The sequence below is a fragment of the Panthera pardus genome, unplaced genomic scaffold, assembly GCF_024362965.1.
Source record: "Panthera pardus isolate Hobbes unplaced genomic scaffold, ASM2436296v1 HiC_scaffold_25, whole genome shotgun sequence".
NCBI classification, from domain to species: Eukaryota; Metazoa; Chordata; class Mammalia; order Carnivora; family Felidae; genus Panthera; species Panthera pardus.
In genome coordinates, this window is record NW_026526821.1 from 44633603 (window position 1) to 44646997 (window position 13395).

Genomic DNA, 13395 nt, shown 5'->3' on the forward strand with positions numbered 1-13395 from the left:
AACATACGGGAATTGCTTTCTTTTACCAGTTGCCTCCATTTTACCACTGGCCCTCAACAGCTAGCCTCTCCAACTCCCTGCCTATTTCCCCTCCCCCCTCTGGAAATCAGGGGCCAAGAATGGGCACATTTGCGTAATGCAGGCACTGCCTGGGTAGCACCTGTTTCCGCCTTCTGGCTTAACCCCTTCTATGCAAATGGTGGTGCTGCCTGTGGAGAGGAGCCTGGCTGTCCCCAGCCTTCCTTGAGCATTGCCTCTGCTTCCCATCTGAAGAGTGGAGGTAATCTAGCACCTACCTTGTAGGTTTGTTGTGAAACTTTAACAAGTTAAAACCATGAACATCACTTAGCACGGTGTCTGAGTATTAAATCAATCAACATAAGCGAGTATAGTGTGGCCGTTGTTCCCACGCTTAAGGTTCTTGTGAATTCCAGTTGTGCAGCTTGGAACTCAGATACCTAAATTCCCGGCACAGGATGGCAGTCATCCATTCTGGGTTTCTTTCCCAGGACCAGTCTGAGTTTAAATATTCTGTCCCAATATCACCTTTTCCCAGAAACTGTTTCTCCTGTCTCGAGATGGCTGCCTCGCCTGAAAGGAACATGTATAAAACACCAGTCTTTGGTTGGAAAACTTGGGCTTCATCACCGCACCCCGGTCCCCTGACCTGCAGTCCTAGTCTGCTCCATGAAATGTTCTTGGCCCTCTGCATTGATACAGAGAGCGGGCATTGCTCCCTGGGCAGACTAGCCAGACTGCAACCTTTTCTGTTTGTCAGGCAGAAGATCCACAAGTGGGTGGGGCTGGCACCGGCTCCCTGCTCACCACCTCTTCCTGCCTCATCCAGGTCACAATCATTGGATACACGCTGGGGATTCCTGATGTCATCATGGGGATCACCTTCCTGGCAGCTGGAACCAGTGTGCCTGACTGCATGGCCAGCCTCATCGTGGCCAGACAAGGTGAGGCCTCCAGTTAGATGGGGGCAGGGATAGGGGAGGAAGGAAGGCCTCCCTATGGGCAGGAAGAGCTTTGGGGGATCCACATGGTAGTTACCAGGGTGATGGGTGACTTCAGTGCTGTGTTGGTCAAAAAGCTAACTGGCATCAAAAGAACAGGGAAATAAGCCAGAAGATCTACCCTTAAGAAAGGCAGAGATGTTTTCTAGGTAGCACCCAGAACCTCTTCTGAAGGTTGTATTACCATTCTTCTATTATTAAAAATAGTAATAAATGTAATATAGCTAACCTTTGCTGAGTGCCACACACTGAGCAAAGCAGTTTAGGTATTGTTATCTTATTTAATTTAAACAACTCCATGGGGTAGGGAAAATCATATGCCCATTTTATGAATTAGGGAAACTGAGGCTTAGAGAAGACAGACTCCATGACCTAAGGTCTGCCCAGCTGCAGTACCCTCGACAGTGATGGTTGCCACAGGTCAGTCATCAGTGTATGGCCCACCCTCCGCTCCTTCAAAACCAAGCTCACAGGTGGACGCCCCTTCCAGATGGCCATGCCCTTCCCTAGTACCACTCTAATTTATATGCCTGATTTGTGCTAGACGGCATTTGTTTTCAACAAACACAATGTGCAGCCGTAACACTTAGCATAGTATCCTCTAGATGTACTCACTAAATTTTGCTGATTTCATTTATTCATTCATTCATTTATTCATTCATTTAGAGAGAGACAGAGACAGAGAGAACATGAGTGAGGGAGGGGCAGAGAGAGAGAAAGACAGAGAATCCCAAGCAGGCTCCACATGGTCAGCAGGCAGAGTCCAACGTGGGGCTGGAACTCATGAAACCATGAGATCATGACCTGAGCAGAAATCAGGAGTTAGATGCTTAACCCACTGAGCCACCTCGGCACTCCACATTATTTTTTCTTAATAGTACTCAATTATTTAGAAGAATTGAGAACAGTGCAGAGCAGTTGGGAGATGGTACTAAAATATATGGATTGGTGAGCTCATGAGAGGTTTAACAGAACTATCAAGTTTATTCCTTTCTAGAAGGGTGTTTCAGAATCTTTGGAACTCTATTTGGTGTTTGGAATCATTCCCATTTAGCCAGTGGTCATGTTTGAAGTAAAGGTCAACAGCTCACTAGAATGTGCATCTCATTCTATTCTGTTCTTGTCATATTCCATTCCATTGTATGCAAAAATGCATATGCTGTTGAAAATACAGGTGATGGCCTGGGAAGGGAATCACCTAGCAAATGAGCTAGTAGACCTACCAGCTAAGTCTCTGGCTATCAGACGAAAGGGTTGGGAGAGTCCCTCTGGGGTGCCCTGTCCTACCCTGAGATCTCCTTTCTAACTCAAGTGACCTCTCATCCTCGCAGGCATGGGAGACATGGCTGTGTCCAACTCCATTGGGAGCAACGTGTTTGATATCCTCATTGGTCTTGGTCTCCCATGGGCCCTGCAGACCCTGGCTGTGGATTATGGATCCTATGTAAGTGGGTTTTCTCCGTGATTTCTCTTTAAATCTAGGGCTACACGGACACTGTTTTCAGGGCAAAGGAGATGCGGTATTACTAATATCGAGGGGTAAACGAACTCTTTCTTATCCAAGTCCTTCCAAAGTCAGGCTTGTGGGCACGTTCAGGACTCAAGAACAGAACTGGCAAAACTTTTCTGTAAAGGGCCAGATTGTGATACATCAGGCTTTGAGGGCCAAACAGTCTCTATCACAACCATCCACCCCTACTGCTGTGTAGCCTGAAAGCAGCCAGAGACAACGTGTAAATTAATGAGCATGGCTGTGCAAATAAAACTTTATGTATAGAAACAGAAATTTCAATTCCATATAATTTTTATATGTCATGATACATGATCTATGATTCTTTCCATTTTTTTCAACTAGTGAAAAGCATAAAAATCATTCTTGACTCATGGGTTATGCAAAAACAGGAGGTGGGCCAGATTTGGCCCATGGGCCATCATCTGCCAACCCCTGTCTAGTGTATTTGTTTTACAGGCAAAATAATTTTATTTGTGAAGGAAGGGACACAAAATATAATAGACCCTCTCTGTCAGGGATCTGGTGACAGACTGTGAGGCGATGGCCTCCGTGCTCTTTCTCAAGCCTGAGCTAATTGTGACCTCAGGTAGATTTGCAGGTGAGCGACCCGGAGGGTCTGGCACTCTTTCCCATTCTTTGAAAATGTTCCCCCTCTGCTGATGGCACCACTGTCCTCGACACTGTCTGAGGACTGAGGGAGAAACTACAATTCAAGATTTTTGCCTGGACACAGGAAGAAAAGGGTAGCATGCCTCCAAAGTGTTTACACCCAACCCAGTGCTGAGTGCCTCTCTCAGTGTGTTACTGAGCATTACCTTAGTTTAGCTGCAAAATTTGTTCAGTAATTGTATATCCTGCAGAAAATCCTGCGGCTCAGACGAGGGTTGTCATCAAAGTTGTTTGACAAATGGCCGTTTCAACTAGGGAAGGTGTGTCCAGCCAGTTACAATGAAATCAAAATTCATACAGAAAGTCTACGTGTTTTTGGTTCATGTGAAATTACCTGTTGACTGAGAGATTTCATCAGAGAATAAAGATAAGCATAAGGGGATGGAAAGAAGCAGAATATGTTCTAAGGAGTGGAGATCTCTTCTATTTTGTCAGTGAAATTGGGTAATGATGTGGTGAGAGAGGCCACATTACCTTGGGGGGAAGCTGGTTTTTGGAGATGAAATCTAAATAACTAGAGAGAACCAGCCATGGGGAAATGGGCAGGGCAGGGCATTCCAGGCAAAAGGAACAGTCAGTGCAAAGGCCCTGAGGCAGAGACGCACTTGGCATGTTGGAGAATGTCATGCTTATTCAAAATCATTCCTGGCCTTGAGCCCAGGAATAAGGACCACCAAGCCTTGACTGATTGTAATGTTAACAGATACATACCCACCAGAAAGGCCAATTCTTCAGTAGCCCCCAAACAGTGTACCCTGAACATCATACTTCCCAAGCTACCTGCCACCTCTGACATTGTTTAGAGCCAAGCTAGCGCCCCTCAGAATCACTGTCCCTGAAGATGCCCTATATTTCCCCTCCTGCAGACTACTCTGCCTCAGATGCGCATACCTTATCACTCGTCCCATTTGAAATGATGTCCCTTCTTCCAGGGGTCTCTTTTGCCCTTTCATTCAGGATTCCTTTCTGGACCCCACCACTAAATGGGATCCCTGCACACCCTTTGTTTTTATCTCACTCATGGCCCTTGAACTTGGCTTCATCTTATTACATGTTAAGTGATGAATGTAGAAGAGACACTGAAGAAGTGTCCTCCAGGTTGGCCCCTGAAAGGACATCATAAATTGGATAGTCACAGGATTCCAGACAATATTTCTAAGATTTTTATGAGTGACACTCTTGTCAGTTAGGCACTTATGAAGAGACTCACATCAACCAGATTCACAAGAGTTTGATGTATGTGCTAGAATGTCAACAGATGGTAGTAAGATATGTAAGTGCAAGATAGAAAGCATACTTATTCTGGACAATTTGTGTTCTGTTTTCCTAGGTGAAGACCTTATGTAGGAGGTAGTTTGGTTTTTGGTTTTGGTTTTTGGTTTTTTTGTGTGTGTGTTTCTTTTTTTCCTTAGACTTCTTTATCTATTTTGAGAGAGAGAGAGAGAGAGAGAGAGAGAGTATGCCCGTGTGCATGCATGTGAAGGTGAGGGGCAGAGAGAGAGGGGGAGAGAGAATGTTAAGCAGGCTCCATGCTGTCAGCACAGAGCCCAGCACAGGGCTTGATCCCCTGAACTGTGAGATCATGACCTGAACCCAAATCAAGTCAGATGCTTAACTGGACTGGGTCACCCAGGCCCCTGTGTTTACAGTTTCTTTTTAATTTTTTTTTAATGTTTATTTAGTTTTCAAAGAGAGAGAGAGGGCAAGCAGGGGAGGAGAAGAGAGAGAGGGAGACACAGAAACTGAAGCAGGCTCCAGGCTCTGAGCTGCCAGCACAGAGCCCAATGCAGGGCTCAAATCCATGAACTGTGCAATCATGACCTGAGCCGAAGTCCAGTGTTTAACCAACTGAACCACCCAGGTGCCCCTGTTTCTTTCTTTTTTTTTTTTAAGTATAGTTGACACACAATGTTACATTAGTTTCAGATGTACAAAGTAGTGATTTGACAAATCTATACATCATGCTATGCTCACCACAAGTGTAATGACCATACAATACTATGACAATACCATTGACTATATTCTCTTATGCAGTACTTTTCATCCCCATGACTTCTTCATTCCATAACTAGAGCCTGTACCTCCCATGGGTGGGAGGTATTTAGGGAGCCCCATGACTACCCACAAGTTCAGTGACTCACCAGGAGTATTCACAGGACTTAGTAGCAGATTTTAGTCGTGGCCAAGGTTTATTATTATAGCAAAGGATATGGAGTAAAAGCAGCAGAAAAGCGAAATGCATCAGGAAAAATCCAGAGAGGTCAGATGCACGCACCAATTCCTGCCCCACCAGGTCACATAAGACATGCTTTCTCTCTAGCAGCAACCTGTACGGACATGTGTGAGATATCTCTATCCAGGGCAGTCCACTGGAATTTGAGACTTTTATGGAGTGCTGGTCAGGTAGACACATTCCTGCTCAGTATACAGCCATGATAGCAAAATTCAGAATTCCAGCATAGACCCCAGATATACATCATAAAGCTCGCTAAACAATCCTGACAAGCTGGTACAGCATGCCCCATTGCTTTGGGAGCACAAAACAACATCATTCATCAGTAACACAAAGAACATTCCAAGGACCGCATTCTTGGGGATTGGCTGAGGATCTGTCATCATTCTAGGCTCCCCTAGAGGCATGCAAGGATTAAGTAACCAGACCTGCTGCCTTAACACGTTCTGCATAGAAGATCAAATGAGAATTTATGTGTTAGAGTAAGTATCACTACTACTATATGTATCATAAACAACCCCAACACTTCACTGGGGCAGCCCAAGAAACATTTATTTCTTCCTCCAAATCCCCTGCAGATATTTCCATCCTGGCAGCTCCCATGGCTCTTCAGACAGAGACTCAGAGTGGGGCTTGTTTCATCCTGTGGTTCTACCATCCCGGAGTCCTTCTCCAATAGACACACAGGAAGCAGAGAAAGCAAGGGCATGGGATATTATGCAGATGGTTTTGTGATGAGGACTGAAGGTCGTATATGTCCTCTCTGCTCCCACCCATTGTGTAGATAAGTCAAACATTCCCACCTAGATGCAAGAAGGATCCAGGACACTTGTTTAGCTGTGCATCCAGGAAGGAGAGGCAATGAGGATGTCAGTGGACACTAGCAGTCTCTAAAGTCTGGAGTGTCTGGTTGTGAGTGGGGGCCAAACAAGAAAGAGGATTTAATGGACAACCTTTTACAGGAGCCGTTGAGTTGCTGTTGTCTGAGGCATCAGCTCGTATCATAGGGCTCTTCTCCCTGTCATGACAGCCATCCTGGGGCACACTGACCAATCCTGCCTCTTTGAGCTCCTTTTTCTGAGTCATATGTGGACCCTCCCCCTCCCAGTTAATACATCTTTCCTGTGACCACGTTGAGAACATATTGATTATATCAAATCTCTCTCATTAAAGTAGCTGCTTCCTTAAATCACAAATCACCTTGCTTCTCTTTCGCCATTCCTCAGACAATCTCCTGGGTTTTTCTACAGTCGAGTCACCTTAACTTGACTTTGTTTTTCCTTTTTTCTGATTATCAAAATAGCACATGGTCTTCATCAAAAATCAGAGAAACCAATGCCAGAAAACTCTGGAGCAGTTTCTGCCCAGTAGAACTTTCTGTAATGATGGAGCTGTTGTATGTTGTACTGTCAAATATAGTAACCACTAGCTCCATGAGACTTTTAAGAACTTGAAATGTGGCTCGTTCAAGGGAAGACTTGGAGTTTTTTCTTTTCATTTTATTTTAATTAATTTCAATTTACACAGCCACATGTGGCTTGTGGCTGCCCATGAGACTGCAGGTTCAGAGGATGAGATAAAAATCATGCATAATATGATCTGTAAGTATCAGTTCTCAATATTTCTGCATGTTTTCCTTTCCATATTGGTTTATATAGCTGACACTCCACTCTACAGTTATGTGCATTGCTTTTTATACTCCTCATTATATCAAACATCATATCAAGATTTCCTTAAAAGCTCACTAGAAACATCATCTTTAAAGGCAACTTCATATTCTTTACTTATACCAAAATTTCCTTAACCATGCTGCTGTTAGACACATCTTGCCTCAAGATTTTCACTGTTATAAATAATGATGCAACACACATCTCTGTAAATCATTCTTATAGATTCTAGACATCTAAAAAAAAAAAACTCTACATAAAACTGTATTTACATTTGAGGCTATTTTCCCAAAGCTGGAATTGTTATAAAGAATATGAACACCTTGAAGTTCTTTATTTGTGCCTAATTGTTTCTTGCAAATGGCAATATTCCTTACATTTTCATTTGTCCTTGTTTCATTCCTGAGATTTGGAGGACAGCTTCATGGCACCCTCACATTCTTTTTTTTTAAAAAAAAAAACAAACAGGCGTTACCCTGACATTCTGACCAGAGGAAGCCGTATGAGGGCGAGCTTCCTTGCGGCACATAGTATGGGCATGTACATACTTGAGCCATGAAAAGAGTGTTGAATATAACGTGAATAGCACAACATAACTTCTTCTGAAGTGCTACTAGGGACCCTCTATCGTTACTCAGTCACACTCAGCCTTGGGTGTCTCCCTCCCTCCAGAGATTCTCGCTTTGCTAAATGCAATGCTCTGTCTCTCATTTCCCGGTCCGTCTTTAGATCCTATCTTCATCAGCACCCCATCTCTGCCTGGTTTCTGTGCACCTTAACCCAGCTCAGAGCACTGGATGTGGATCTGTTGAGTTCACCAACAGATCCATCTGGTGTGTTCCCCTGTTGCATTTCCCCACTTGTCAGAGTTATAAAGAAGTAAAATTCAGACCTGTGTGAATTTCAACTGCTTTTTGTTTCCTCTGGTGAAGACCAGAGAATAGTGGCTAAAGAGCGGGCAGCAGGGGGCACCAGGGTGGCTTAGGCAGTTGAGCAACTGACTGGCTCAGGTCATGATTTCATGGTTCATGAGTTCAAGCCCCACATCAGGCTCACTGCTGTCAGCATGGAGCCTGCTTTGGATCCCCTGTTCCCTTCTCTCTCTGCCCCTCCCCCCCCCCCGCATTGGCATTCTCTCTTAAAAATAAATAAATAAATAAAATAGTTTTGAAAAAAAAGCAGGCAGCAAAAAGATGAAAAGAAATGGTGTTCTAAATAACCTGGAAAACTGATCCATATATAATAGACTTTTACCATATGGACTCTCTCCAGGGAGGGATTGACAGACAGGAGCAGGAGACGCAAATCCTTCCAGTGTACCAAAGATCCATTGTGGTTATTTTTTTCTTTACTGTGGTTAGAGGGTGCAATCATATAATGTGAAAGCAAAGCCTTTCAACCAACAACAACAATAACAACTCAGAATTCGTCCTGTAAATGAACCAGTTCCTCCCCATCAGCTTTGAAATCTCCCTGACTGAACGTGGATATCAGGCCTGAAATCCCAACTTAGCAAGGCACATTGTCTGCCATAAATGAGCCCTGATATCTGCCCGCCTTTCCTGTCCTTCTGAAATTCTCCCAACACTCTTCAAAGAACAGAAAATTAAACATAATTCTCACTCAGTAACACCCACAGTCATGAAAACATATGCTTTTCAGGTTCCTGACTTTAGTGACAGGGTGACATCATGAAGACAGAAATTCAGGCCCTATTAGATTTTTAGTCCAAATTCATGTTTTCCATCTGTACATGACATAATTGGGTCACTTTGGTCATTCTGCTGGGATTGTGCACATCGAATCCTGTGGTTGAAGATCACCCTTAACTGAAGTAAAGGGGAAAAGACAGGAGAAGAAACAGGCCACTTCTGTGATCAACAGGCATGGCACACGAGAGAGTGCTCCTGGGGGAAATGTTTGCTCAGAAAACTGGAGAAAGATGTGTCATGTTGCATTTTCTTCCAAATGCTTCTATTTCTGTACTCCATCCCAGAGAGATCTTCATTTTATTTCCAGGATACAGACATCCAATGTAGTGCTCTCTTTTGAAAGCACAAAATCAGTAATATAATTTATAAACAGTTTATGAATCGCAGGGAAATCAAAATTTTTGTATATGGTGTGAGGTAGGGGTGCAGCTTCATTCTTTAGAATGTGGACATATGGTTGTTTCAGCACCATATGTTGAAAAGATTTCATTTTGAACTTTTAAAATTCAAAGGAAAATACTTGTTAACTTATTTTTTATTTTTTTAATTAAAATTTTTTTAAAATTTACTTATTAGAGAGAGGAAGAGAGAGAGGGAGAGAGAGAGAATCCCAAGCAGGTTCTGCACTGCTAGTGCAGAGCCCCATGTGGGCTCAAATTCATGAACAGTGATATCATGACCCGAGCTATATCCAAGAGTTGGATGCTTAACCAACTGAGCCACCCAGGAATCCCTCTTGTATTTATTTATTTTTTTATTTGAGTATAGTTGACATACAACATTACTTTAGTTTCAGGCATACAACTTAATGGTTTGACAAGTTTATACATAATGCCTTGTTCACCACAAATGTAGCCACCATCTGTCCCATTACATTGCTATTACAATATCATTGACTGTATTCCTTATGCTCTGCCTTTTATTCCTGTGGCTTACTCAGTCCATGTATATATATACACATATACACACTACATCTTCCTTATTGATTCATCTATTGATGGACACTTAGGTTACTTCCATGTCTTGGCTATTGTAAATAATACTACATTAAACATGGGGGTGCATATATCTTTTTAAGTTAGTGTGCTTGTTTTCTCTGTATAAATATCCAATATTGGAATTGCTGGATAATGTGGTATTTGGATTTTTTATTTTTTTTTTGAAGAACTTCAATACTGTTTTCCACAGTGGCTGCACCAACCATGCACAAGGATACCGTTTTCTCCACCTCCTTGCTAATACTTGTCATTTCTTGTCTTGTTGATTTTAGCCATTCCGACAGATGTGAGGTGATACCTCATTACTGTTTTGATTTGCACTTCCCTAATAATGGGTGATGTTGAACATCTTTTCATGTGTCTATCGGCCATCTACATGTCTTTGGAAAGATGTCTACTTATTTTTCAGTAATATTCACAACTTAGGGGCTATTAGGAAGCCAATGGTTATATATGATTAAGACTGTGTAGTCTAGAATCTTGTATTTTATAAGTAGTAAAATCTTATCAGGAAAATTTTTGAGCCTAACTATGTCAGAAACTAAAAGGTAAATGGTCAAGAAGCAGGGAAGGACAGCCAGGTGAGCTGAATTAAGGAGGGACAGAGTAACAAAACCATCCTCAGAGCCTAGTGGCTTTCTTTAAAATGCTGTGGGTTTTTTTGTATTTTACTCAGATAGTTTGATCTCTTTGATTGAGAGGGCATCCAACAAGGAGGAAATCCTGTAAGCAAAAGAATACTCTGAGTCCCTACGACATACCTAGGTCTCTAGCCCTTCCATTTGCTGCCCAGATACAGCCTCATGCTGCAGATTGTGTAATAATCTCTTCTCCATGTCCCTGTTGATCCATTCTGTTTCCTACCTTGTCTGATGGTTAGGTACCCACATCATCTGTCTTCTACTAGAGTCTGAGTGTAGGACCATGTCCACTTTGTGTTTGCCATTCACACTGCACCCTTTACCATCATGCACATAGTGGGACATTTTACTTGTTTAAATAGAGAATAAATTTTATTTTCTCAATGGTAGGGGCAAGAAACTCCATATACATCAATAGCTCCTGAGAGCTTTGCCATATTTCACCTCAGGTAAAAAATTTATATTCATGGTGGTGATTCTGAGTCATCAAGAAAAAGTGATGAAATATTTTCATCAAAAACAGTTGCTGGCCTATGGAGAGGTGGACTTCAATTTTCTGGGAGACTTCACTTGTACAGAATACATCTTTGCCTAGTCATGGTAGACCAAAATAGTGGCCCAGGATTTTGCCCAACCGACCTGTGTCTTTTTGTTTTCCTAGAATCTAGGAGTCCCAGAACATAGCCATCTAGAACCAGAGCACCTCTCAGAAGGGGTAAAAGGGCCATTACAAGAGGCTTCTCTGGTCTTTCTCCAGTTCATCTTTCAGGTGTTGGCTTAGATGTTTACTGTAATCTCCCAAGCTTGGGTCAGGTGTCATTCCTGTATTTTTGAGCAGTTCTCATCATAGCTTACTTTTTTCCCTTTGTCTGAGTCTCCCCCAGACACATGTTCTCCCTTAGGGCAAGGATTGTACCCGTCTTGTGCATTTGTTGTTTCCTCCATGCCTGGTGGTGGTGCCTGGTACTTAGAATTTGCTCAACAAGTGTTTGTTGGATGAATGGCTGCATGGCTGCATGGCTGCATGGCTGCATGGATGGATGGATAGATGATCCTAAACTTTACCACCTGGGGTGATGAAAGACATGTGAGCAGAACAGAATGAAGGAAAAGCCTGACCTGAGAAGAGAGCAGGGATGGGGGGTGGGGGTGGGAAGAAAACAGCAATAAGAATAGCTTAACATTCATTGACCTACTATGTGCCAGGCACTCTAGGGACACCGTGCCCACATGGCCTCATCTAATCCTGACTATAGCTAAATGAGGCAAGGATTATTTCTTCAGCCAGCACTTATTGTGCAGCTGCTATGTGTGAAGAACTTGGCAAAGTGCTGGAAACACAGAACGAACTGGGTAGAATAGACCCTCCCCGTTAGAACATGCACCAGGGTTGGGGGAGACAGACAGTCCATTAGTGAGCGCGCTAACTTGGGAGAGCAAAAGCCTTATGAAGACAATGATATCATAGAATGGGCAGCACGTGTCACTTTGGATTTGTTGGACAGGAGGTGGGTTCCATGCCGAGGAGGGAATAATAAAAAAAGAGCTGGGTATCTGAAGGGCAGGGGGAGCATTTTAGAAAGAGGGGACTGCAAATGCCAAGGCATTGAAGCATGCTGTATCTGATAATAGAAGGGAAGCCAGGCAATAGAAATGTAGGGGTGAGGTTTACAGGGGTAATGGGTTTCATTCTAAGTGCACTGCTGTCCCAAGTCCTCTTCTGGAGATCAAACTACCAAGGTTCAGAGAGATTGTCACAGCCAGTAATAGGCAGAGAGAAGACAGTGAGACTTTTTTCTCTCTGCAAAACACCAGAGACCAAAGCAGCAGGGAGGAGAATATCGCCCAGAGCAAATGGTGCCACAGTGCTGCCATGTACAGCTGAGGGCACAGAGGTATGAGGGACATTGCTGGGGTAGGATTTTAGACCAGATCCATCCCTGAGTTTGAATCTTTGCTAGAAGGGAGAATAGGGTCTGCCTATAAGGCTAAAGTGAGCTCTGCAAGCTTCACGTAAAGAAAGAAGGACCTGGGGGGTGCCTGGGTGGTTCAGTCAGTTCAGCTTCCAGCTCTTGATTTAGGGTCAGGTCATGATCTCGTGGTTTCATGGGTTTGAGACCCATGTCGGGTTCTGTGCACTGACCTCTCAGAGCCTGCTTGGGACCCTCTCTCCCTCTCTTTCTGTTCCTTCCCTGCTTGCACTTTCTCTGTCTCAAAAAAAAAAAAAAAAAAGAAGAAAAGAAAAAAGAAAAGAAAAGGAAGGAAGGAAGGAGGAAGAAAGAAAGAAAGGGAAGAAAGAGAATGAAGGAAGAGTAGGAAGGAAGAAGGAAGGAAGGACCTGGAGGAAAAAGACCACTCCTCACCCCAAGATTCCTATTCTATACGTTCCAGAGTGATTGTGGCAGCTAAAATCCTTGCTTCCCTAGGCTATGGTTCATTATATGTCTACAGTGGTTTCCCAACTAAAGGTTGGAGGAAACATTCTGGATCCTTCCATGAGGATTACCCCCATTTATTCAGTCCCTGGGTCCCCACCTGGCTTTCATCAGACCCCTCTATGCAGTCCCCAATGCCCAGCCACATTTGGGGGCTTTGTATAACCTCACGCCACAATACAGAACTCTCTTGGAAAAATAGTTCCAGGCTCATGAAAAAAGCGCAAACTTAAGGGTTTATTTGCCATGAGCATTTTGTCTTCCCTCTTCTCCACTTCCAGTTTTTCCTGAGAGAGAGGCTTCATTTCTGGAAGGACACTCAGGGGCCTCCTTTCATTTAGCATAGTGGTAACCCCATGATATCTCTCTGCATCTCTCATATCAGAACCAAGAAGCCTGTGTGGGTTTTAATGGCCTCTCCCGCCCTCACAATGGACCTGCTGACAATTCTGAAGCAATGTTTCCATCTCAAGTTGCTGGGGTTTCCAAGTCATAATTATTGGATAAT

General features: G+C 43.4%; 1 protein-coding gene across 1 annotated transcript in view; it reads left to right on the forward strand.

Annotated features, from left to right (window-relative positions):
- The window catches only part of SLC24A3 (solute carrier family 24 member 3), a 479630-nt gene that overhangs the window by 450440 nt on the left and 15795 nt on the right, over nt 1-13395 (forward strand). Inside the window, exons 14-15 of the mRNA XM_019462411.2 lie at nt 848-962; nt 2351-2463. Coding sequence (XP_019317956.1) covers nt 848-962; nt 2351-2463 — 228 coding nt within the window. The remainder of the gene's footprint in view (nt 1-847; nt 963-2350; nt 2464-13395) is intronic.